Source organism: Dendrobates tinctorius, unplaced genomic scaffold, assembly GCF_039654945.1.
Source record: "Dendrobates tinctorius isolate UK_male_01 unplaced genomic scaffold, ASM3965494v1 ptg000120l, whole genome shotgun sequence".
Taxonomy (NCBI): domain Eukaryota; kingdom Metazoa; phylum Chordata; class Amphibia; order Anura; family Dendrobatidae; genus Dendrobates; species Dendrobates tinctorius.
In genome coordinates this window covers 8,661,728-8,688,739 of record NW_027361788.1, presented here as the reverse complement: position 1 = coordinate 8,688,739, position 27,012 = coordinate 8,661,728, and the positions used below count along the sequence as shown (strand labels likewise).

At 42.6% G+C, this 27,012-nt stretch overlaps 2 protein-coding genes across 4 annotated transcripts in view; one reads left to right on the top strand and one right to left on the bottom strand.

Annotated features, from left to right (window-relative positions):
• Positions 1 to 20,728, bottom strand: part of OLFML2A (olfactomedin like 2A) — a 98,852-nt gene extending 78,124 nt beyond the window's left edge. The window contains exons 1-2 of one of the 2 annotated variants that reach the window (XM_073590715.1): positions 20,481 to 20,728; positions 19,958 to 20,010 (exon numbers count right to left, since the gene is read on the bottom strand). Coding sequence is in view for 1 of the 2 variants with exons in the window: in XM_073590714.1 (XP_073446815.1) it covers positions 20,481 to 20,546 (66 nt within the window). In the remaining variant the exon portion in view is untranslated. The remainder of the gene's footprint in view (positions 1 to 19,957; positions 20,011 to 20,480) is intronic. The other variant, XM_073590714.1, reaches the window with a different exon arrangement.
• NR6A1 (nuclear receptor subfamily 6 group A member 1) overlaps positions 19,266 to 27,012 on the top strand; it is a 504,088-nt gene continuing 496,341 nt past the window's right edge. The window contains exon 1 of one of the 2 annotated variants that reach the window (XM_073590719.1): positions 19,266 to 19,361. The gene's annotated coding sequence lies outside the window, so the exon portion shown is untranslated. Of the gene's footprint in view, positions 19,362 to 22,487; positions 22,546 to 27,012 lie in introns of those variants that run through there. The other variant, XM_073590717.1, reaches the window with a different exon arrangement.

Genomic DNA, 27,012 nt, shown 5'->3' with positions numbered 1-27,012 from the left:
AACATTGTCCAGATTGTTTGTGGAGCATGTGGTGCGGTTGCATGGGGTACCCCTGAATGTGGTGTCTGATAGGGGAGTGCAGTTTGTGTCCAGATTTTAGAGAGCTTTTTGTAGGAGGTTGGGTATTGGTCTGTCCTTTTCATCCGCCTACCATCCAGAGACTAATGGGCAGACTGAGCGGACCAATCAGTCTCTGGAGCAAATTCTGCGTTGTTTGACCTCAGCCCGACAGGATGATTGGTGTTCTGTGTTACCATTGGCTGAGTTTGCATTTAACAACCGCACTAACCAGTCTACGGGTACATCTCCTCTTTTTTGCAATTATGGGTTTCATCCTCATTTTGGAGAATTTTCCCGCTTGAATTCTGGGTGTCCTGGGGCGGACGAGACGATCCAGCGGTTGGGGGAGGTATGGCGGGAGGTCCAGAATAACATTACGAAGGCCCAGGACAAATTTAAATTTTTTGCGGACAAAAAACGATCCGTGGGTCCAGTGTTTCAGGTCGGAGATAAGGTATGGTTATCCACCAAAAATATAAGGCTCAAGGTCCCCTCTGCGAAGCTTGGACCCAAGTTTATAGGTCCCTATGTAATTACCGAAGCAGTTAACCAGGTGGCTTTTCGGTTGAGTCTTCCGCCATCTCTAAGGATCCCTAATGTTTTCCATAAGGCCCTTTTGAAACCTGTGAGGTCCAGTGTGGAGGGATCATCATCTTCCCCGACACCGGTTCTGGTAGATGGGCAGGCTGAGTACGAGGTGGAACGAATTGTCGACTCCAGGTTGGTCCGTCGCTCCCTTCAGTATCTGATACATTGGAAGGGCTACGGTCCTGAGGAACGCTCGTGGGTTCCTGCTCGATCAGTTCATGCGGATCGGTTGATCCGAGCCTTTCACGCCAAGTACCCTGAGAGACCTGGGGGTCCGGTGGCCCCCCATTGAGAGGAGGGTACTGTCATGATCCAGGACGGGATTTCACTTTGACCCGTCCTGGTTAGACTATGGGTTAATTGTGCTGCCTCTCTCTGGCAGCAGGAGGCTATTTAGTGCTCACTGGACCTGAGTCCGGTGTCAGTTATACTCCTGCCCTCGGCTGAGTTAAGTGACCTCTTGTATACGTGTGCCTTGTGCCTGATAACTTGCTTGCTTATTCGGTTGTGATCTGGTTCTGTCCCTGTTACGAGTTCTGCCTGACCCTCTTGTACTGCGCTACCTCTCGTGTATGACTCTTTGCTTGTGACCCGACTCCTCTCTGCTCGTCCCCTTGGTACCTCACCGCCCTCTTGTGTATGAACTTTGGCTCTGTCTGACTACCCGTCTGTTTGTCCCTCTGTACCTCGTTTGCCCGTACTGCTGTGACCTCTGTTTTGCCTGACTCTGAGTTGTTGTGTGGTGTCCTGTCCTATCTGAATACAGGACGCTAAGCCCCGCCCCCTTGCTGTCACATGACCATAGGTCCCGTGCAGACTATTCAGTTTCAGTGTCCACAGGTCCTATGCCTCTTTACTTTCCAGCGCTGACTGGACCCTGACACTATTAGTTGAAGCACGCCTGGTCACCTCTGCTGCCCTGCTCCCCAGGTAACTCTTAGCACTGCTTCTGTACTCAGGACACGCGCACTGGCTCTATGAGCAAGTGCAGTGCGGTGTCTCTGACAGTATGCTTCTGTTAATACATCCTAGAATTGCATTTGCCTTTTTTGCTGCTGCATCACACTGTTGACTCATATTCAGTCTGTGATCTATTAGTATACCCAAGTCTTTTTCACATGTGCTGTCACTTAGCCCTATTTCTCCCATTCTGTATATGCTTTTTTCATTTTTATTGCCCAGATGTAGTACTTTGCATTTTTCCCTGTTAAAAACCATTCTGTTAGTTGCTGCCCACTTCTCCAGTTTATTTATATCTTTTTGAATCCTCTCTCTCTCTCTTCTCTAGTAGATAGTCCTACATAGAAAATCCGGAGTATAAAGCCCAAAATATTGAATACAAACAAATAGATTATAGTGAAAAAAGATATATAATCTTTATTAATATAAGTGCATAGAAGATACGATGTATTAAAAATACAATAATATGGTCAGGTACCAGGAATGACACAAAAGAGGGAAAAGACAGCTGCATACATAGAGTTAAATGCAATGGTACACTCACATAGTTACATCAATCCCCAACCTAGTATGGCAACCACAATAAATTGCGCCATGATAATTTCTAACTACCAATTGAATTCATGGGATAAATTCCTTCTCATGAGGCACAAGAAGCCATACAGAAAGGGGGATATAAAGTGCTTAGTGCAAGAAAGTGTGGGGAGAGGAAACTGAAGTGACCACGCTTACTCATGTGGGGTGTACATCTGCTGCGTGTCAGATCCCAAGCCCCACTTCACTTCAGGAAACGTTGCATTTTTGGTCTTTCCAGAAAAGATTTTTCAAGTGTATTTTTTTCTTTCAGTGTTAAGGTCTGTGCGCACGTTGCAGTTTTGTTGCATTTTTTTTCTGCGCAGATTTGCCACGTGACCTGAAGGATTTCCTAGTGCCAGCAAAGTGAAGGAAATTCATTAAGTCTCATGTGCACCTTGCTTACTTTTTTCTTGCAGACTTGCGGCAGATTTATTTCAGCAATTTCTCCCATACTAATGAGTGGGGGAAAATCGGCACTAAAAAGTGCAGTTAAAAAACGCAACAAAAATGTGCAGCGTTTTTCCTGCCAAAAGACACAGAAAGTTCTGCTACAAATCCTTAATGTGTGCATTTACCCTTACGTAGCCTTTTAACTTCATCATGGTGTCGAGCTTGGAGCAGAATCCATTTTAAAGAGTTTACTTCTTTTTTTCCGCGAAGAGGTTATCAAAGTTTTTTTAAAAAAATGCTCAAACAATCGCCGTATGAACTGCCGAGTGGATATTAGATTGAAATGAATAGGAAAAGTTTTCAGAGAGTGCTTGAAGCAATATTAAAACTTGTAAACATACCCATAAGGTATTACACACATATTACACATCGAGTTTTTTAGTTGGATTTCAAAGACCATCCACTCTAAATTCCGCATAAATATCAGCTTCACTCTTTGGGAACTCTTTGATTTGGATTTTGGAGTGGATCTGCTTCAAAATCCACATGAAAACACTCTGTGTGAACATATCCTAAAGGGGATTGGCCACACAGAGTTTTTAACACACGGTAGATTTTGAGGCAGATTTCAAATACTCTTTTTTATGTGAATTTTGAAGCGGATACACTTAAAAAAGCCACATTAAAAAAACTCCATGTGAACATTGGTTTTTGATTTACGATTTTGAAGTGGATCTGCTTCACCTTAAATTCTCCTAAGCTGAAAAAAAAAAAAAAAACACTAAAAAGAGGGAATAGGTTAGGCTCAGTGTCGGACTGGAGCGGTAAAGGTCCACCAATCACATTACATCTAGTGGCAGTGGCCCCATGTTCAGCTACATGCTTCTCTATAATAAACTAGTAAGCTTATTTAATGAATGACTAGATGATGCTTTTTCTTGTTAAAAATATTGAATCAAGTAATTTAGCACTGCTCATTAGCACTCCTTCAGAGGGGCCCACCAGGGAATTTACCTGCTCCCCGGTGTGCCAGTCCGAACCTGACATGTAGAATTGACTTGGAGCATAAAAGATCTGTCGAGATTATGTGACCTCGTGAAACAACTCAGAAATTGGGCTTATACGGAATTATATTCTGGCGTATGTTCTTATAGATGTGCTCTGATGCATTTATCAGGTCTTCAGAGCAATACTTCTTATTCCACCACGTTCATGTGCACACATTTCTTTTCTTTTCCTTGCAGCAAAATTGCAAATGCCCAGCACAAGAAATGTTAATGTCATCTGACCCCTGTAACCGTGTCTAACAACAAAATCCCCCTTACGTAGGCAGTGGAGAAACTACCTACACCCAGGAGAATTCAACGGGAACATTTAATCGCTGTCCCACCTCTTGTGGGTGGGCGAAGGCAGTAAAACCTTCTACAATAATATGGCAGGAACAGCTGACACAAGCCGAGAGGCTATAGTATGTTCTACGTGTATTATTGCTAAAAAGTCTGCAATCCCCTCTGTTACTCCTCTGGGCTCTATGCAGAAAACGGGACACTTCTCATCCTTTTTGGAATTAGCAGTGCTCATAAAGTCATCTCTTATTGGAAATACTTGGGGGCTAAGTCATTGAATATTTGGGGGAAGTTATGATTCGACTTCAGGGATAGAGTAGAGCAATACTGCAGCCAGGACCCGTCTACAGCAACCATTATCACTGCATATGCAATGAGAGACACGACACGAGCTGCCCAGAGCATCTGTGCTCACTGATTGGCTGCAGCACAAAAAAAAAATCGGATTGCACTCGGCTCAGTTTTATTCTATGGGACAGCTCACATTTGCGAATTTTCTCATACTGTGACTGGCTGCGTAACATCGCGCTGAAGGCAGAAGTCATCTAAGTACAGTGCGATTCCCGCAGACGCTGGCAATGGAGGAGATGGAGGAATTCCTTTCTCCGTCTCCTCCGCCGCTGTGCTCCAATTCTCTGAGGCGAGAAGATTGGAGCACAGATCACTGACACTCAGATCACTCTCGCAGCAGAACAGGAGCAGAGTGTCATTAGCATATCACATCCGATGCCATACGCTAGTGTGACTCCGGCCTAATACCGGTACCGAAAAACACAACATCCGTGTGCTGTACGTGTTTACATGCAATTGTATTGGCCTTTGTCGTCCATGCTTCAGAAAAAAAATAAACATGTATCCGAGTGGTTTACATGGACATGTGAGCAGCATCATAGATTATAATGGGTTAGTGTGTGTGGTATCTGTGAAAGAAACAGATGCCACGTGTACTGCAACTACAGACCTGTGAAAGGGGCCTTACGCTGTATCTGTCCGTACTGATACTATAACGTGAAACTGATACTATCACATTTGGAGTATGTGCCAAGCAAGCTTCTAGTGGATGCATTACATATGTAGAACCAGATTCATTATGGGAGGTTTTAAATCTTTTTTGTCTTGCGGCAGTTGTTAACATTTGTTTGTGCCAAGTAGGGATGAGCGGACCCGTGGAAGTTTGGGTTCTAGTACCCGACGTAAACTTTATTCAAAAGTTCTCTCTCTACAACAAACATCCCCTGCAACGCCGAACATTGCAACGGACATTTCCCAGAACTCCAAACAATGTAACGCCCATCACCCGCAACTCCGAACATTGTAACGGACATCCCCGGAACTCCGAACATTGTAACGGACATCCCCGGAACTCCGAACATTGTAACGGGCATCCCCGGAACTCCGAACATTGTAACGGGCATCCCCGGAACTCCGAACATTGTAACGGACATCCCCGGAACTCCGAACATTGTAACGGACATCCTCCGGAACTCCGAACATTGTAACAGACCTCCTCCGGAACGCTGAAAATTGCAGCAGACATCTCCCAGAACTCCAAACATTGCAAGGGACATCCCCCGCAACTCCGAACATTGTAATGGACATCTCCCAGGACTCTGAACATTGTAACGGACATCCCTCGGAACTCCCAACATTGCAACAGACTTCCAGGGAAAGTTCATGTTCAACATATAGCACCGGATAGCAGCTGTCAGATACAAAACATTAAACTTTTAAGTTTGGGTCCCCTCATCCCTAGCCCCAAGTTCTTCAAATAGTGCATGTTATTCCTTAATTTTTATTAAATCAAAAAAATGCTCTTTATTTTTGTCTTTAAAGGGCGTTTGCTCTCACTTTATGTTCAGCTTCAGTTCCAAGAACAACTTTGTGTGAAAAAAACTTCTTCGATATCAGCCTGATGAAGGGACATAAGCTGTCCCGAAAGCTTGCTTTGTAACAACATTCACTATTATTTGTTAGCCATTAAAAGGTATCACACCCACAAGATTCCTATTTTGTTTCTCTCACTGAGAGCACTTTATATATTAAAAACTTCTTCAAAACTCAGTATGAACATTTCAAAACTGTTTCATGAAAAAAAAAATCTTCCAAAAACTCAGCAGAGAAGGAACATTTTCTGAAGCGCTGTCCAGTAGAAAAATTTTTGTTTTAGACTTGCTAAAAAATACATGTGTGCACACACCCATAGGCTATACTGGGAGTTTTTCAAGAAGGAGCAAAAATTAAACAGAAAATCTCCAAATCTAACAACTCCTCACAAACTTTGAATTCTTGTTCATTTTCTGTTCCAAAAACTCAGCAAAAAGATTGTGTGTACACAGCCAAAGCATTCAAGACACATTTCTCCAATCTGATTTTTTGTGCAGATGCTGAAGAAGTGTTGTAATTCAATAGGTCACCGAAAGAGGACACTTTTTCATTAGGGCATTTAAAAAAAAGTCATCACATCCCTCAACACAACTAATGGTCACCACTGTATCCACTAAACAACCTTTAAAAGTTCTAGTAGGGGACGGATTAAGAGACCACACAAAATATGTAGGATATGTGGTACCAACAATCCCTATGGGCTCGTTAGCAGCGCTGGGTTAATTAACCTGGTAACCTTCTAGAAGCTTCTTGGCTGTCTGTTGGTGCATCATGTGAGCCCTCTAATGTGTCACACGCTGAGCTCTTCCTTCCTACAGTTGATATTTTTTGGAACCTATCTTACTGGTTACTGTTGAAAGAAATTTTAAGCTGCTTTTTAATCCAGTTTCACAAGCCCAGAACATGGACGGTTTGGTCTCGCGCACATGAACGATTTTCCCAGACAAGTGAAATCCATGGTTTTCACAGATTGAATACGTACGTATGATATCCTATGGGGCCGTGCACATGTCGGATTTTTATCCAGGTTTCGGATCAAAATAGACAATTCAAGTATAAGAGTCCGTGAAACAAAATTCCACCGTACTTGGATGACATCCGAGAAAACCTGATGCCACTCCGATCAATGTCTGATCAGGATAATCGGAAAGTTTTTCTCGGATGTGAATAAAAAAAATCTTGTGACCCTACCCTAAGAGTGCCGACTGAGATGTTCGGAGTGGCAAATTGTCTGCTGACCCAAGCTCAACAACTTCATAGCCATATATGACGCTATTGAAGTCAATAGAGAAAACCCATGGAATCACTATATGTACTCGGACCTTGTGTCAAAAAATTGAAAACACACTTTTTTTTGTTTGCGAATAAGAAAAAAAAAGGTGCATATTCATGACTTTAATGAGCGGTACCACGTGACCGCTGAGGGAAGGAAGGGAGACTGTGGGAGAAGCAGGGGGCTGCAGAGACTGCGCCAGGAGGGGGTAAGTATATGCAGTATTCACCTGTCCCTGTTCCAACGCTGCTCGCCGCTGTCTGCCACATCCTCTGTCAGTGACATTCAGGCAGCAGAACGCGCGATGACGTAGTTAGTGCGCGCCACACCCTCTGCTGCCTGAACAGTCACTGACAGAGGACGTGGCAGACAGCGGCGAGCATCATTGGACCAAGGACAGATGAATATCTCAGGTGCCGGGGTCCTGAGCCAGTGGTGACACCGGCACCTGGCCTCCAGCGACGAGATGTGAGTATGTCATTTCTTTTTATTGCAGCAGCAGCATATGGGGGCATAATCTATGGAGCATCTTATGGGGCAGCATATGGGGAATTTTATTCTATGGAGCATCTTATGGGGCCATTATTAACCTTTGTGCAACATTATATGGGGTGTATTTTGTAAGGAGCATCTTATGGGACCATCATGAACTGTTTAGAGCATTATATGGGGCTCCTGATTCAATATGGATATTCAAAAACATTTAACCTACTGATGTCTCAATTAATTTTAGTTTTATTGGTATCTGTTTTTTATTTTTGAAATATACCAGTAGCTGCTGAATTTTCCTCCCAGGGCTTATAAGCGAGTCAATAAGTTTTCCCAGTTTTTTTGTGGCAAAATTAGAGGGGGCGGCTTATACACGAGTATATACGGTACTTGTCTCCTCATCTTTCCCTTTCTGGCTGTCGCTTCTGCGCAGTACATGCCCGGATCAAACTGTCCTAAACCGCTTCCCAGTTCCCTCCTGGCCTGACCTCACAATAATGATGACACTTCCTTCTGCCTGTTTCACCCCAGACTCGAAATCATTAGTCATCAAGTTTGGTTGCCTCTGGCAAAGCATTCAGCCCATCTGTATCGATCTCATTAAAGCTCCAGCTTCCTTCCTCTCAGCTGTCCAAACGATTCCTGCCATAAAAGCATCGGCCCAGGCTATAAGTCGCCATATTCTTCCTTTCCTACACTGGCCCACTGCAATGACACACAGTGGCCGTGGGTAACATGGGTTGCAGCGCTTAAACATTACGGGACTGCCAAGCTGTCCGGGCCTATAACCCATGTGGATGCTAGGGCACCCTGGCACCATCTGACTTAACTTCCTAACCAACTATCCTCTTACTACCCGGCAGCCCCTCCTACAATTAACCCTTCTATCAGTTACACCAATCAGGCCCACTAGTATGCCCCCATCTAGTGGCCCTCAACAGAAATACACTTACCCATGTCTATAGGGACTATATACTAAAAGTGCCCTCCTCTAATGTCCACAAAAGGATGTACAAACTTACCCTAACTCTACATGCACAACAGACACATTATATTATGCAATAATACGATACAAGAGGACAAGACAATATTTTACAGCTATCTACAAAATGGTAACACATACATGTGACAATACCATTAAAGATGAGCAATAATACAAAATTTATATGTAGCAGTACCGCAGGCATTTATTATAGACACATTTGCAAACATTAACAACCGAAAGACAATCAGAGGATAGGGAAGTAAGAAATACATCAAATCTCACACCTGCTAGATTTTATTTATTTGCTTTTTACTTATTTTACACTGTGTGCTCCCCATAAGGACATAAATGACCTTTACGGACATTTTAATATTGAAATATTTTTATTTTCATCTTCTTTCCATTGTAACTTGGGCAGGTGCATTAGCCCCAGCTACAGGAGAAATGCAGCCTCCTTCCTGCATAACAGAGCTGTCTGGATCTCCTATGACCCAGCAGCTTTGGCTTCTTCCCTAAACACGGCGATCACATGACTGTTGTGTATGGAGAAGGGAGATCTATCAGAGCCTCCTATTACTTCTTATACAGCACTTTTTTAGCACTGTGTATTCAGCAATCGAGAAGGCAGAGATGGTGACAAAATGCCTCTGTCTTCTCTACGGGAACTTTAGCTGTCTCTGAATGCTGGATCCACATGGAGAAGGGAGATCTATCAGAGCCTCCTATTACTTCTTATACAGCACTGTGCATTCAGCAATCGAGAAAGCAGAGATGGTGACAAAATGACTCTGTCTTCTCTACGGGAACTTTAGCTGTCTCTGAATGCTGGATCCACATGGAGAAGGGAGATCTATCAGAGCCTCCTATTACTTCTTATACAGCACTTTTTTAGCACTGTGTATTCAGCAATCGAGAAGGCAGAGATGGTGACAAAATGCCTCTGTCTTCTCTACGGGAACTTTAGCTGTCTCTGAATGCTGGATCCACACTCCTGCAGCTACATGATCAAATGTAGCTGTGCTCATATGTAGTGATATTTAGGGCATGCCACTACCAAACACTTCTGCCACCACTTAAGTCACATGGGGAAAAAAAATCTCACATGCTGAATCCCCAATACCTAATAGCAGATATATATAGATAGGGAGATGCCACCGTAAACAGCTGGATCAGACAATTATCCTAAACCAATGTCCAGGCCTGCAGTCCTGAAAACTTGCTTCTCTGTTTTGTAATTAGTCCCAGGACCGAGTGGGTTAAATGTCCGCTTAAAAACAAGAATTTTGTGAAGCAGCTGTGCACATCGAATGGATTCCTACTGCCCCCCCCCCCCACCTCCTCCATCCAGGAATGGATCCCAGATTGAACAGAAGCTGGGAATTTTGTGATGTAGTCGCATGTTCCTGGACAGAGTTCAAAAAAGAAAAATAACACAACAATTGAAGGATTAGCAATTTTTCAAAGTTATATTGACTTAATGCAATAGACTAAAGGCCCCCATGAATTAAAGGGGGTGTCCGGCCTTAGTCTACAAGTCTGAGTCACTCTAAGTGACTTGGGACTTACAGTGGTATGTAAAAGTTTGGGCCTAATGTTAAAGATGACACATTTCCTTTGTATTTTAGGCCAAAAAAATGTCATTTTTTACATTTTAAAAAGTGCAAAAAAGAAAATGGGGCCATGCAAAAGTTTGAACACCCTTGATGATTTGTGTGCTCAGATAACATTGACTAAGGTTTCAGACCTTAATTAGCCTGTTAGAGTTAGGGGTTGTTTGCTATCATAGTTAGGAAAGGCCAGGTAATGCAAATTTCCAAGCTTTATAAAAACCCAGCCTCCTCTATCTTGGGCCAAAAATAGCAGCCATGGGTTCTTTTAAGCAGCTGCCTAGCACTCTGAAAATGAAAATGGTGGAGGCCCACAAAGCAGTAGAAGGCTATAAGAAGATAGCAAAGCGTTTTTGTCACAACCCAACGGGTGGTCGGTCAGCGGACGGCACAACAAACTCACAATGGAATGGAAAAGGGGGAGAAAGGACCTATCAATAGGGAAATGAAGGAATGGTTACCTCCTGCTCAAACCTGAGCTTGTCCCTGCACTCCTCTAACGCCCTAAGTGGGTCCTCCCCCCCCCCACCGCCATCAGGATACCTCGTCCCTTGATGTCACCTCACACTGCCCTGGCTAGTGCACTGGTCGGCAAGGGGTGCTAGCCTCACCACTGCAGACAGTACACATAGGGGTCAGTGACAAACACGAAAAGATATGAGGAAAAAACACCACACTTAGCTTCCAGACACCACTACCAAGCTCCACACCGCAGATGACACAGAAGCAGATCATATACACGAGACCAACAAACACCACAAATAAAATCTCAAGGGTGACAGGATATACAGTGCCTACAAGTAGTATTCAACCCCCTGCAGATTTAGCAGGTTTGATAAGATGCAAATAAGTTAGAGCCTTCAAACTTCACACAAGAGCAGGATTTATTAACAGATGCATAAATCTTACAAACCAAAAAGTTATGTTGCTCAGTTAAATTTTAATAAATTTTAAACATACAAGTGTGGGTCAATTATTATTCAACCCCTAGGTTTAATATTTTGTGGAATAACCCTTGTTTGCAATTACAGCTAATAATCGTCTTTTATAAGACCTGATCAGGCCGGCACAGGTCTCTGGAGTTATCTTGGCCCACTCCTCCATGCAGATCTTCTCCAAGTTATCTAGGTTCTTTGGGTGTCTCATGTGGACTTTAATCTTGAGCTCCTTCCACAAGTTTTCAATTGGGTTAAGGTCAGGAAACTGACTAGGCCACTCCAACACCTTGATTTTTTGTCTCTTGAACCAGGCCTTGGTTTTCTTGGCTGTGTGCTTTGGGTCGTTGTCTTGTTGGAAGATGAAATGACGACCCATCTTAAGATCCTTGATGGAGGAGCGGAGGTTCTTGGCCAAAATCTCCAGGTAGGCCGTGCTATCCATCTTCCCATGGATGCGGACCAGATGGCCAGGCCCCTTGGCTGAGAAACAGCCCCACAGCATGATGCTGCCACCACCATGCTTGACTGTAGGGATGGTATTCTTGGGGTCGTATGCAGTGCCATCCAGTCTCCAAACGTCACAAGTGTGGTTGGCACCAAAGATCTCGATCTTGGTCTCATCAGACCAGAGAACCTTGAACCAGTCTGTCTCAGAGTCCTCCAAGTGATCATGAGCAAACTGTAGACGAGCCTTGACATGACGCTTTGAAAGTAAAGGTACCTTACGGGCTCGTCTGGAACGGAGACCATTGCGGTGGAGTACGTTACTTATGGTATTGACTGAAACCAATGTCCCCACTGCCATGAGATCTTCCCGGAGCTCCTTCCTTGTTGTCCTTGGGTTAGCCTTGACTCTTCGGACAAGCCTGGCCTCGGCACGGGAGGAAACTTTCAAAGGCTGTCCAGGCCGTGGAAGGCTAACAGTAGTTCCATAAGCCTTCCACTTCCGGATGATGCTCCCAACAGTGGAGACAGGTAGGCCCAACTCCTTGGAAAGGGTTTTGTACCCCTTGCCAGCCTTGTGACCCTCCACGATCTTGTCTCTGATGGCCTTGGAATGCTCCTTTGTCTTTCCCATGTTGACCATGTATGAGTGCTGTTCACAAGTTTGGGGAGGGTCTTAAATAGTCAGAAAAGGCTGGAAAAAGAGATAATTAATCCAAACATGTGAAGCTCATTGTTCTTTGTGCCTGAAATACTTCTTAATACTTTAGGGGAACCAAACAGAATTCTGGTGGTTTGAGGGGTTGAATAATAAATGACCCTCTGAATAAACTTTTCACAATTTAAAAAAAAATTAAACAAAGAAATAACATTCTTTTTTGCTGCAGTGCATTTCACACTTCCAGGCTGATCTACAGTCCAAATGTCACAATGCCAAGTTAATTCCGAATGTGTAAACCTGCTAAATCTGCAGGGGGTTGAATACTACTTGTAGGCACTGTATTTCACCAGTTCAGTGCAAAACAATAGAAAATCCTATAGAAAAAAGCACTAAAAGAACCAAATAATAAAAAATAGAAAAACTTTTTTAAATAATGATAAAATTTCAAAGTGTAGAGACATAGTGAGGATGACAAAGAAATGACAAGGATTCGCCAAAAGAAGTGACACCACGGTAACAAACAGGCAATCAGTAACAAAAACAGAGTAAAGGAGTATAGACCTAATGGTCAGCTCAAAAAATGCATGTGCATTGTGCAAACATTTGTATCATTATAAGTCCAACAGATGGATAGTAAATCAAGAGCAGTATAGATACACTAAGCACATTAATAGCTCACATAACCACTGACAAGCAACATCAGAGTGGGTGCAGAGCCAAACCAAAAAAGGAGTAAATAACACAAAGTATCAAATTGATTACCTGATGGACCATGATGCCACCCACCCCGACGCGCGTTTCGGCGTAGTGCCTTCTTACAGGGGTCACAGACACAAAAGCCAGACTCCTAACTCCAGAAACAGCAGACACCAGAAAGCTGCCACTGCTAGGCTGGTCTCAATAGAGAAATGTTTTCACCAACAGGCAGCTGATGCATCAGGTGACCTTTTAAAGGATGGTGGGAGTGGTCACCACCTACATCAGCTGACCCAGCAGCACTGCAGTTACATCAGATTGCCAGTGGGGAAAAACTGACATTATCCCCCGATGGACTAAAAGAAAAAAAAGCTACATTTAAACAAAGTGGAACCAGAGCTGCCACAAATCCAAAAATGGATTGTGACAGTTTTAAGTTACACTTTCCGCAGTTCAAAATGTAATTAAGAAATGGCATTTAACAGAACCAGTGGAGGCCAAGCTAAGCTCCTGAAGACCGAGCAAAATTCAATGAGAGCTGCTCGTAAGATTGCTAGGAAGGCAAATCAGAACCCCCACTTGACTGCAAAAGACCTTCAGGAAGATTTAGCAGACTCTGGAGTTGTGGTACATTGTTCTACTGTTCACAGACACCTGTAAAAATGTAGCCTTCATGGAGGAGTCATCAAAAGAAAACCTCTCCTGCGTCCTCATCATAAAATTCAGAGTTAAAAGTATGCAAAATAATATCTTAACAAGCCTGATGTATTTTGGAAACAAGTCCTGTAGATCAGTGAGGTTAAAATAGAACTCTTCTGCCACAATGATCAAAAGGCATGTATGGAGAAAAAAAGGGCACAGAATTTCAGGAAAAGAATATCCCGCCAACCATTAATCATAGGGGTGGATCAATCATGCTTTGGGGTTGTGTTGCAGCCAATGGCACGGTGAACATTTCACGGGTAGAGGGAAGAATAGATTCAATGAAATTTCAACAAATTCTTGATGCAAACATAACACCATCTGTAAAAAAAAGCTGAAGGTGAAAAAGGGATGACGTCTACAAATGGATAATGATCCTAAACACACTTCAAAATCTACAACAGACGACCTCAAACTGGAAGAATGAATGAAAATCCCTTAAACATTTTTTAAAAGACTCCTGCCTGGCTACCAAAAGTGTTAACAAGCTGAGATACTTGCAAAAAAGGAGTGCTACTAGGTACTAACCATGCAGGGTGCATAAACTTTTGCATCTGCCCATTTTCCTTTTTGTAATTCTTAAAATGTAAAAAATGACAATTTTTTTTTTGTCTAAAATACAAAGGAAACGATTCATCCTAAAATTTAGACCTTTTAGAGATCATTTCACGTTCAGCTTGCTTAACTGTTCACAATAATAGTAATTTTGACCAGGGGAGCTCAAACTTTTATAAGTCATTGTAAGAATCCTTAAGGCAAATGCTGTGATGGTGCTTGCAGTTGGGAGTGGTGCTGCAGCACAAAGCATTCACCCCCCGCGCTGTCTGATGTCCATGAAAAGGTTCCATTTAATCATTTAGAGTGTTCCAAATATATTTTTTTTACAGTCCAAAATGTGATCCTGGGGCAGAATAAGGCTTACGCTGTTCCAGAGTCACGCCGGGAGAAAAGAGACATTCGGGTCTCATGCACACGTGTCATGTGGAATGAATATCCAACTTATTTAATCCACATGCATGGATCCACATGTCACGTGTGCACATAGAAGATATTTGGGCAATCTTCTCCATTCAAGACGGGGCTTCAGAGCTCCATTCTTGGGGTTGAACAGCCTTGTTTTCAGGATCTCAAGGGATACTAGTGGTTTGAACCCAAGCGCTCTGCAAGTTATTCCCTATTCTCTGTTAAGGGAATAGCCCTTTATTTTTGGGGGGATCCTTTGTATCAAAGAATAGGACAAATTAATACCCAAGGATGGGATTTATGGAGAGGTCTCCTACACAATATTCTACAAGGGTGATTGAAGAATGTATCCATGTGTAACACCCCTTTAGGGCTACCACTGTACCCTGGGTGTTATGGAGGGTATCACCTCTTTCATACGCAGTGCCTCCACCCGAATCTTGATTGGAGCTCTGTCTCTGGGCTGCAGAAGAACAGTTATCTTCTGCCAGGGGCTGATTCAGGAAACCCCTGCCACAGCTCGGTACACACTCAGGAAGCAGGAGTAAAACAGTTTAACAGATTTATTGCTATAAAGCAGAATTGAGGTGGGTTTAAAGGAATAAACATACAATGCAATTAACGGTGCTCTATAAAAGTCATATACACATCATCGTCTAATTAAACTCCAACCCTGCAAATATAACGTGGCAAAGTCCCCCTCTTCTGTATTTACTCAGTCCAAACGTTGGGGCCCAGTTGCCGTGGATGTTGGCGCGCAAAGTAACAATCGTGGGTGCACTTAGATGAACATTGATGTCAATGGTTTATGTTGCCTTGTACGCACTGTAAATAGCGCTGATAGAACCACAAGTCTCCTAAGGGCACTCACTGTGTCTCTAATGACCGGAGGATTCTTTGGACTCCAGCTGGGGGCTGCAGGATTTAGACCTTTATCCGATGGGAGTGCCGGCCGGACTCTCTGGATCTTTGCTCTCTCCAGCAACACAGGTATCTCCACGGGGTCCCCCACACTCTGCAACCTAGGGGAATCAAGATCCACACCGCTCTGTCTCTCATAACCAGCAGCAGCCACGTTTTTCCTCCTCTCCCCATTTACTTTCACTTTCTCCCCAGCGTCCTCCCTTCTTCTATCATCTCACTTGAACAAGGATCCCTGGGAGTTGTAGTCTTCTGCCACTCAGGAGAAAAACGATTAGTCTCTGTAAGTCCCTGTTTAACAGCCACTGCAAAACTCTTCTTAGAATGAGTAAGCTCCAGCATGCCGGTAGATGCTCTGACAGTTCCCTGTGCAGGTGTTACACATGCATGTAGATATAGGAGACGCAAAGGTGGTTGCACACATAGACATTGGTATTGTAGATGGCACGACCAGGTCCATATATTACAGTGTTAGTCATGTTCGAGACAAAATAAATCAAACTATAGAATGATTTAAAGCGCAAAATATCCTAATATCTCAATATATAATATGTAACATTATTCTGTATTTCAAGTTGCAGAAAACCTGCCCCTGCTTGAGTCTGGACAGTCCTCCATGACTTAAATAGGCTGGACTCCAAAGCTGATATATCTTGCCCCCCTATTGATATACTGACACCAACTCTCAGGGGTGGGTAAGATATTTACGCAGAAGATGTACTTCTTATTTCCATTTTCTGACCGTTCTTAAAATTGGCGAGTAATAAACCTATAATTATTAAACATGCGCATAACTTTTCGCTAGACAATGATTTATCGGGAATTCTGATTACATATACATTGTGTAGCAGAGCCAGGTAGGACAGTGTTAAGTCCTAGCTCTGTAGGATTTGATTAGATGCACCTGCCTGGCTTTTTACTAGAACCAGGACCTGTGGTCAGTAGGTGTGTCAGTCTGCTGGATGGAGAAGAGGTGAGTGTGCTGCTGGTGAGTGACTAACTAAAATGTGAGCTGTGACTGGAAGAGAGACATAACAGGGTCTCTCTCTGAATGGAGATTGCACGGGTCAGCTGGCAAAGCCTGCGTGTTGGAGCTGCAGAGTAACATGTGGAAGCTACAGCCTGTTTAGTGTGAAATGTGCCCAGAATTGAACACTTCTGTTTGGCGCTGGGAGCAGCTGGAGCTCAGGGTGCAGAGACTGGTGGGATCGTGCCTCTTCTGTATATCAAGCTTGATGGGGAAGAAAGGACTGTAATCTGTTCGAGTGAAGGGGTGTAAAAAATCAGAGAATGAGATTTGGGTGACAAAGTGTAGAGCATGTGCACCGATGCCTTCTTTACAGTTCATGGGATTTACAGAAGCAGCCGAGCGTGGGACCTCTACCAATGTTTGCAGTCGGAATACCCCCTAAACTTTATTTACATCAACATGTCTTGCTGTCAGGACATGCTGGGAGTTGTAGTCTTAAAACACCTGGGGATGCTGAATGGCTGATACAGGCTTAGATGACGTTAGTTAACTCTTTGTCTTCAGGCTCAGGAGACTGACGTGCAGCTCTGACAGCGAGCTGTGAAATTATACAGCAAGGTGCCTGCACCAACACGGAGACCAAGCAACAAAGAATAACAGTGCAGAGCACAGATAAAATGCCGCCACATCTACTGGCCAGTCTCCATTATTACATTTTCCAGATGAGATACATTTTTGGGGGAGGAGATGCATAGGGTCTTTTCCACGCAACCACGTGTAGCCCAAACATGGCGGTCACACTGGCAAAACCCTGGACGTGCCAGCCTCACCTGCCTGGACATCACTAAGGATGCAGTTTACATTAGTCAAAGCCCCAGAAAAAATGGCTTTGATTGCATGAGATTCATAGGGAGATATTCCAATTTAGAATGGAGCAATTATTTGATTGTGGCTAAATTTTAAACAGGATCCTTTAAGAAAACCACAGTTAGGGTCCCGTTACATTTAGCGATGCACCAGCGATCCCGACAACGATATGACGCGGTCAGGATCGCTGGTGCATCGCTAAGTGGTCGCTAGTGAGCTGCCAGACAGGCAGATCTCACCAGCGACGCATCAGCGATAAGCGATCCGTTGGCAGTCGCTCTTACTTGTCACACGGCAGCGATGATGACGACTTCTGCCTGCGTCCATGCGTCGCTAGTCGGCGCCAGCGGGATGCCGAGTAAAAAAATGGCCCAGGCACTTCGAGCGCGATCAGTGATATCCAGCAGGGGGAGCTGGTCGCAGGTACGTGTCACACAAAGCGAGATCGCTAGCGATATCGCTGTTGTGTCACAAAATCGGTGACGCTTTAGCGATCTCACAATGTGAGAAAGGCCCTTTAGGCTGTGTTCACACTAGGCTTTTTTTACGCAAATTTTCAGCTGTTTTTTTAACAGTACCAGCAAAGCCTATGAGATCTCAGATATCTCATGCACACACATTGTCTTTTTTTGTCATCAGCATTTCGTACTTTGCATGATTGTTTGCACAATGGAGCATGTCACTTTTTTTTACAATTTTTTCTGTTTTTTTTTTTTTTTTTTCAGCGTTTTTCACCCATTGAAAGTAATGAGTGGTGAAAAAACACTGAAAATCCACACCAAAAAAAAACGCAGGTATCAGGCTTAGCAGTGTTTTTTTGTGCCAAAACCTGTTTGAATAGTATGATTTTTTTTCACACTAAATTTTATCAGCATGCACAAGAGATAAATGTTGCATGAGAAAAACGCAAGAAAAAAACAAGCAAAACCTACTGAAAAAAAAGCCTAGTGTGAACACAGCCTTACAATTTTCTGCTCCATTGATTACGGTGTTAGATAGGAGATAGTGCTGGTGGGGAATCTCTCGTGATATCGTCCGTTGTCTGATTCTAAGGGCGGCTGCTGATGAGCGTATGAAAAATTGTCCACGTTTCATCGCAAAGACTTTTTTTTACATCCAAGTGATTCCACTAAAACATGAACCTGAGCACAAACATCCTTCTAGCTTTATAATAGAAATTGATCCATATAAATCGGACAGAACTCCGATGTTCCGTGTGGCGCCCGATTTCCCCCCCCCCCCCTCGCACCCACAGACTTGAATGGGGGGACACTCAGTACTGCACGCTGCGATTTTATTCTTCTTAGGACCATTCACTCATCTGGACAACATGGGTCACAGTGTGCTGTCCGATGAAAAATTAGATAGCGCGCAACCGATTTATGAGCCCAGAGGGGTCTGAATATTCTACCCCCCCCAATAATCTAAAATCCTGAGAATAAATGACAATCATGTATCTGTTCCCTCGTGTCGTATGCCTCATCCACATACAGCTACGATGGTCTGATATAGCAGAGCTGAGCTGGGTGTTAGGTTTTTGGGCTTATGCCTTTTTTTCATTATTGATGTATGGCAAACAGTTGCTGTGCAATGATAACACAAGTTTTTCTCCTTTCTTGGGGCATTTTTGCAAGATAATCAGATAAGATAGTAGTGGAACACTTCAATAGGCCGTGTTCAGAATTTCTTACATCTGGAGGAATTCCCAGGATACAACATCAACAGAAGGCTCCTACAATGTAAAGTTGGCACATAGTTGCATGTGTTGTCCATAGGACCATATAGTTAAAAAAGTTTACCGCAAGTACTGTATACTCAAAAGATTGTTGAGTTGGGGTTTTTTTCCACTTTAATTTGGGCTAAAAATCATTTTTTTTGCAATTGGTTTTCACTAAAAATTTTGCACCATTTCACTTTTACAGGCTTTGATTCCCCGGCATATTCAACGTTGATGCTTTCTGTGGTCATAAATCAGCTGAGAAGAGCTAAGAAAAAAACAGATCTGTGCACACGTTGCAGATTCTCTTGGCAGAAAACACAGGTAAAAATCAGCATTTTTTTTAGCGGATTTTGTGCATATTTTGTGCGGAGTGGCATGCCTTTTTAGCCCTGTGGATTTCATTAATGGAATGGGTGTAAGAACGCATGCGGAGCCGCAAAAAGAATTGACATGCTGCAGAAAATAAACCGCTGCGGACTCCGTGCGGATTTTTCTGCAGCATGTGCACAGCTTTTTTTTTTTCCTATTGAATTACATTGGTTGGTCACACACTTGTGGATCCGCAACGTGTGCACATACCCCAACAAACTCATGTCAACCCATCAGAATGAGCTCACTGACCGATACTCAGTTAACTCATTCTGAGACCGGAGGTAAATTAGAGGCAAAACTGTGCAAAATTGCTAATGGATCCCAATTTAGAAAAAAATAAAAAAATTCTAGCCTAAAATGAATTCATTTAATTAAACAAAAAAAAAAAAGACAATGTTGTTACTTTATACAAAGATAATAAAAGGAATGGGTTTTTTAATCTATATTCAATACATACCGAGCATGACACAATTACCATGTGTGAACAGAGCTCTATCAAGATGTGGAGCCAAAGTGTTAAATGGCAAAACAGCTTTGCTACTTACAAACCATAATCTTGATCACAATGTTACTTTGTGTAGATACAAGTTCCAGAAACCTATGCAGAAAGTCAGAATTGCATAAAAATAAGTTTGTACCCCCTTTCCATACATTTTGCGCACCTGCCACCCATCTAAGGCACCGAGTAGAAACCCCACATGTGATATGTCACACAGGACGACAGCTGCAGGAATTATCAGTCCTGGATTACAAGGGGGGGGGGGATTTGGGTTTAATTCATCTGCTTTAAATCAATCAAAACCTAAGTGGATGGAAGCCATAGAAATCCTGCCCTGCAGACATGGAGGGGGTGATATGTGGGCAAGAATTTCTTTAAAAAAAAAAAAAAAAAACTTCAAAAGGGAATAAACAGACTGCTGGTGTTTCCTTCTATTCTCCAGCTTAGATACTATGTATCATGGAAACACTGATAATAAACCATATACAGTAGGTGTCCAAAACTTTCCCTTTTCCTGATACAGCTGGCACCAACTTCACAGAAAGTCTGCAAAGTGTGAATCCTCTTACCTTGCTGTTTGCTGTGACTGATGAGAGCAGGAGAGAGAAGAGCACACACTGTACATATCCCCACATGGCTGTTGCTGCTGCTTAGAGTCCACCCTGCTGCTGTACAAGGCAGATGGTTTGCACAGATTCCTCCTGCTGCCTCCCTCAGCTTCTGATAGTGGACTGATTCTGTTTCACTGTCTCCCAGCCTCTTCAGCTGGAAAGGAGGAGCACAGAGCAACACCTCTCCCCATCCCAGCCAAGAGCAACAGCTCCCATCATGTAACAATATTATGGAATGCACCAATAGGAAGTCCCTAGATTCACCTGTCAGTTCTTCAGACTGTAGGAAAGATGTATATCTTTGTACCGTGTTAGCCAGTAGATAGAAAAATATTCAGGATTGAGAGTCCTCAGTGGTTGATACCTTTTAATGGCTAACTGATACCATCTTTTCAGTTAGCCATTAAAAGGTATCAACCACTGAGGACTCTCAATTCTGAATATTTTTCAGACTGTAGGAAAACTCACTTTCCCAGGATATGCATAGTTGGAAAAACAATTTAGAAGATACAAAAGCAAACAATAATACATATGCATATGTCAATATTGTAAATAAATGCATGGCGAATTGCTGGAATCAGGTTCTCAGTCCCTACACCGTACTGCTCTTGGATTAGATGATAGATTACATTCAAGCTCTCCTGGTTGTCAAACAGCAGAGATTCACAACATAGAGACAGGTTTGGAGCAGGCAAGTCACTGGACATTGGCGTGTTGGGCAGTTATTGAAAGAAAGTCCCAGCACCTATAGTACTAACTGAATGTCGATGGAAAACTGCTGTTAGGGGTGATTGCAAGTTACAGATTATGAGAATTAGGCCGGGGTCACACTTGCGAGAAACTCGCACGAGTCTCTCTCGCATCAATACCCGGCACTCGGGACCAGAGTGTGCGGCTGCGTGTATTTCGGCTGAGCGCTCCGGTCCGAGGGCCGGCGGCAGTGTCGGTTATTGAGACACGAGACTTGTCCAAGTTTCTCGCAAGTGTGAGCCCGGCCATAGGGCAGATTCTGGATCTACTAGACGGGTGCACAAAAACTTGTTTGGGGGGCGAGGACAGCAGGTCTCTGCTTTTCTACAAGTTTTTTGCCAAAGGATTGGTACACATTAGATGCCTACGAAGCTCTAGGCGGAGGGTGTGCTGACTACACTGTATGGTAAATGGAGCTTACTCTCTGTTAGATCAAGCCACGTGCACGCCACGCTTGTTTCCTGTCTGAATAAATCAGACTTCACAGAGCTAAGTGGATTAGTGAGAAAGTAATGTTTCCCACGCTCACGCGCATACGTTGTATCAGGACATAAAGACGGATCATCATGACGCGTGAAGAAGATTTCGGTCCTTCCTTCTCTAGAACATTACAACTCTCCCACAACTTGCACATGAGATCAAACACACTGACACCTATCTTGTGCCTAAGCTGGCCATCACCAAAGCCCCGGATAAATAAAGCACGTATGCATCGAAACAGTAACAGAATACTTTTTGGACTTTTATTAACCCTTAAAATGACTTGACATGATTCCTATATCCTTTTATAAGCTGACTCGCTTCCTCGTATTAGGGGAGTATAACATGTAATTTTTTGTGGGGGCACTCAATAGGCAGCATCACTTTGTAAGAGGGCATTTTTTGTTTTAAAGAGGCACTCAGTAGACATTATTAGTGGGTTACGTGGCACAATACTTGTCTTGAACCAGGCGACCTATACTACACCACTGAGCGCCAACATATTCTTGCAGAACTTTAGCGGTTGCAAAGGTCGCAGCAGGGCCCGTGTTCGCGAGGGGCCCACCAACACCAGCAGCAAACTTCAACTAGATGTGCGTCCTCAAACGCGCACTCAGCTGAAGTGTATTGTGTTGCAGAGACCCACCAGGTGCTTACACTCCAATGCACGATGCCGGCCAATCAGAGGCCAGCTGCTGACGTCAGCGTGCACATGGCAATGGCATCATGCGCTCCCGTCGCTTGCACTCTGAAGTCAGAAGAGGATGGTATGGGGCGGGGGAGTGGAGAGAAGGTGAGTAGAATCTTGTTTTCTTCCTCTGCATTAAAGAACATCGGCAGAATGGGGACATAAATGAAATTTGTCATTGTGTGTTTTGCTTGATCCGTCCTGATGTAAAGACAAACCCAACTAAAATACATTTACATAACACGCTACGCAACATAATAATAACTGTGCTATGTTGGTAGTTCTAGGAAATAAAAAAAAAAAAATTTAATTGCACTGCTCATCAACACCACTAGATGGTGCTGCAGACAATGCCTCATTCAAGCTAGAGCGCACCGGCAGGAATTAAAGGGTTATTCCTAACATTCAGGCCAAGGTGGTGATAACTTTTAATATTGGGAATAGTCCATGTGGTAGTGTCATAATCAGAAGATTATTGCCTGATTCATTAGTGCATTTACACCTTTTTTTGTTATCTTTTTCTTTTTAATGTTTTACACCTGTTTTTTATTTCAGCATTATCCTTCTTTTTTTTTTTAATTTGAGTCTTTTTTTTTATATACTATTATGTGTTCCACTGTGTGCAGAGTTTGGGATTTCCAAATGTTTTCAACTAATTCAACTTTTTAAAAAGTTGAAAACGTTTTACACAAATGCCATCCAGTACTCCCCACCCCTCTGGACTTTTTGCACAAATTTTCCAAAACTTGGAGTAATGTGCGACTTTTTTGGTGCTAAAAAGTCATAAAAAAGGTCAACGTTAAAAAAAAAAAGTGGGTGGGCACGTGACCTTAAGTATATGACTTGCATACATATGGTCACATGCCAACTAAAGGTGCAGTACAAGAAAAATAAGCAAGGCCGGACAAGTCTAGTTGGAATGTGGCCTGAAGTATACATCTTAAAGGGGCATCCCATAAACACAGAATATATGTTCCACCATAATCGCTGGGTAATGACTTATATTGATCCCATCGATCGTAACAAAGGGGGTCTCTATTATCGCAGTGTGAATGGATAACCATTCTTATAGACACTGAATGGAACAGTGGTTGCACATGCTCACTACCCCTCCATACACACAGGGAATTCCTGGATCACTGAAGTCTTGATCAGGGGGGCTACCTGCAACCTTCTATAGAAGGACGATGTATATTTTTTATGACAAAACCCAATAAAGAACTATGGCAAAGACAACATAGATCCAAAATAATCCCAGTCTTATAAAGTTGGAAAGAACTGCGAAACTAAAGACCAACTAAACAACGACAGACTTTTATAGGGGTCGGGGGTTTTCTTCTCATCATTAAAAGGGTTGGTTTTACAATATGTTTTAACCCCTTCATGACCGGAGATTTTTCATTTTTGCATTTACGTTTTTTGCTCCCTTTCTACCCAGAGCCGTAACTTTTTAATTTTTTCATCAATATGGCCATGCGAGGGCTTGTTTTTTTGCAGTACTTTTGAACAACACCATTGGTTTTAACATATAGTGTACTGGAAAATGAGAAAAAAATTCCAAGTGCGGTGAAATTGCCTTTTTTTTTTTTGGCAATCTCACACTTGTTTTTTGTTTGGCTTTTTCGCCATGTTCACTAAATGCTAAAACTGACCTGCCATTATGATTCCTCAGGTCATTACGAATTCATAGACATCAAACATATGAGGGCCTGGAAAAGCCAAACAGTGCAACATTTTTAATGACACTGAATTGAAAAAGTGATTTGCAATTATTGGGTGATAAACATACTTAATGGGGGGGTCTTTAAAAATACATGGCTGCAGACTAATAATTTGCAGACTAATAATTTGACTGCTCTTCATCTATGGCCAATAGTGTTGTTGAACAGTGAAGATGCAATGAAAGGATTACTGTTAAGTGCTGAATTGTGATTCTTTGGTTACTAGGCGCCATCTAGTGGTGAAGTGTGGACTTCTCAAAAGCAATGTATCATTATTGCAAAGAAATATTGTCATAAATTAATAAAATGCTAATGCTGTATTGAAGTGTGAGCCAAAATATTATTACAATATTGTAAATATATTGGAATATTTTAAGACGATATAATTATCAGAGCTGTGCACTACTGCAGGAAACCATCAGCAATCAGCTTTCCCATCCATGCTGTTTGACTCCAGCAGTACTAGGTGCTGTACACATCTGTGCTTCGGTTTATAATAGGAGCTAAATCGGTGTGCCAGATCTTCATATGTTGCCAGATAAATCTTCATCAACTGGATCCAGTGCTATTCTTGCCATTAAAATTGACAAAAGCGTTGGCAGAGTCCCAGAATGGAGCGCCGCATACCAGTGCCAGTCTGTCTCATCGTAAAAAGGAACTCTACAATGCTTAGACTCTATCTGTATATGTAAATTCTGTGCCTAAACACATTAAAGATTATACATACAGGGACGGAGACCCTGATTCCAGCGATGTATCACTTACTGGGCTGCTTGCTGCAGTTTTGAAGAAATCACAGTTTTCGCTGCTGCAGATTTTGCAGTGCTCTAAATGCTGAGCTCTGTATAACCCCGCACACACCACTGATTGGCTGCTTTCTACGTACACTGTGCATAGACAGAAATCTTCCAATCTTTATATATAAAGCCGAGTGTATGTGTAGTGTGTATATCAAGCCCCGCCCTGCATTATGATGTCATAATGGGAAGCCATGGCTACAAGATGTCATAATTGGTTGCCATGTTGATGATGTCATAATGGTTGCCATGGTGACTATGATGTCATAATAGCTTGCCATGGCGATGATGTCATAAAAGGTTGCCATGGTGAAGATGATGTCATAATGGTTTACATAGCGATGGTGATGTCATAAACGTTGCCATGGTGAAGTTGATGTCATAATGGTTGTCATAGCTGATGGTTGAACATTGCTATCTACAGGGGGAGATGACATACAGGTATATACTATATACAGGTGGACATGACATGACATACCGGTATATCTATATATAAAGCTGTGTGTATGTGTGTGTATCAAGCCCCGCCCCACATTATGATGTCATAATGGTTGCCATGGCGATGCTGATGTCATAATAGGTTACAATGGTGACGGTTATGTCATAATGGTTGCCATGGTGACGATGTCATAATAGGTTGCCATGGCGACTATGCTGTCATAAAGGTTGCCATGGCAAAGATGATGTTATAAAGGTTGCCATGTCGAAGATGATGTCACAATGGTTGCCATGGTGACTATGATGTCATACTAGGTTGCCATAGCGACGATAATGTCATAAAGGGTGCCATGGCAAAGATGATGTCATAATGGTTACCATAGTGACGATGATGTCATAAAGGTTGCCATGTCGAACATGATGTCATCATGATGTCATGGCTGATGGTTGGACATTGCTATATACAGGGGGAAATGACATACATGTATATACTATATATAGGGGGAGATGACATACAGGTATATACTATATACAGGGGGAAATGACATGACATACAGGTATATACTAAATAAAGTGGAGATAACATACAGGTATATACTATATACAGGAGGAGCTGACATACAGGTATATTCTACTTACAGGAGGAGATGACATACAAGTATATACTATATACAGAAGGAGATGAAATACAGGTATATACTATATACAGGAGGAAATGACTCACAGACATACACTATATACAGGAGAAAATGACATACAGCAACAATTTTTGTGCAATATAACCATTATAATTTGTTATAACAAATACACCACAGTTAGTTACTATAACCGAGCAACGCCGGGTTCTTCAGCTAGCATTAAATGAACCAGAGATGACATACAGGTAAACACTATATACAGGGGAGATGACTTTCAGGTATATACTGTATACAGAAGGAGATGACACACAGGCATATACTATATAAAGGAGGAGATGACATACAGGTATATACTATATACAGGAGGAGATGACACACAGGTATATACTATATAAAGGAGGAGATGACATACAGGTATATTCTACTTACAGGAGGAGATGACATACAAGTATATACTATATACAGAAGGAGATAAAATACAGGTATATACTATATACAGGAGGAGATGACATACATGTATATACTATATACAGGTGGAGATGACATACAGCAACAATTTTTGTGCAATATAACCATTATAATTTGTTATAACAAATACACCACAGGTAGTTACTATACCCAGGCAACGCCGGGCTCTTCAGCTAGTCAGTAATAGAGATGAAGTTATACAGAGCTCATGAATAAGGAGGACTACCCAGCAGCAGGTTTACTAGTCCTCTAGTGATAATCTTCTCCTGATAAAACTTTTATTTTATGAAAACTACAGCAAGTAGGCCAGGAAGTGACATATAAAAATTGTTGCCATAATATTTTGCACCAGCATAAAAGAAATCCTGGACACTTTAATCTTATTTTTCACAGAAAGTCAAAAATGTGCCCTTTTACAGACTGTCCAGGAATTTCTAGAAAGTTGGCTGCCACCTTCTCTATAGAATGTCACATTTGTGGTGTTAGGAAAGGATATGTCTAGTCAGGCCC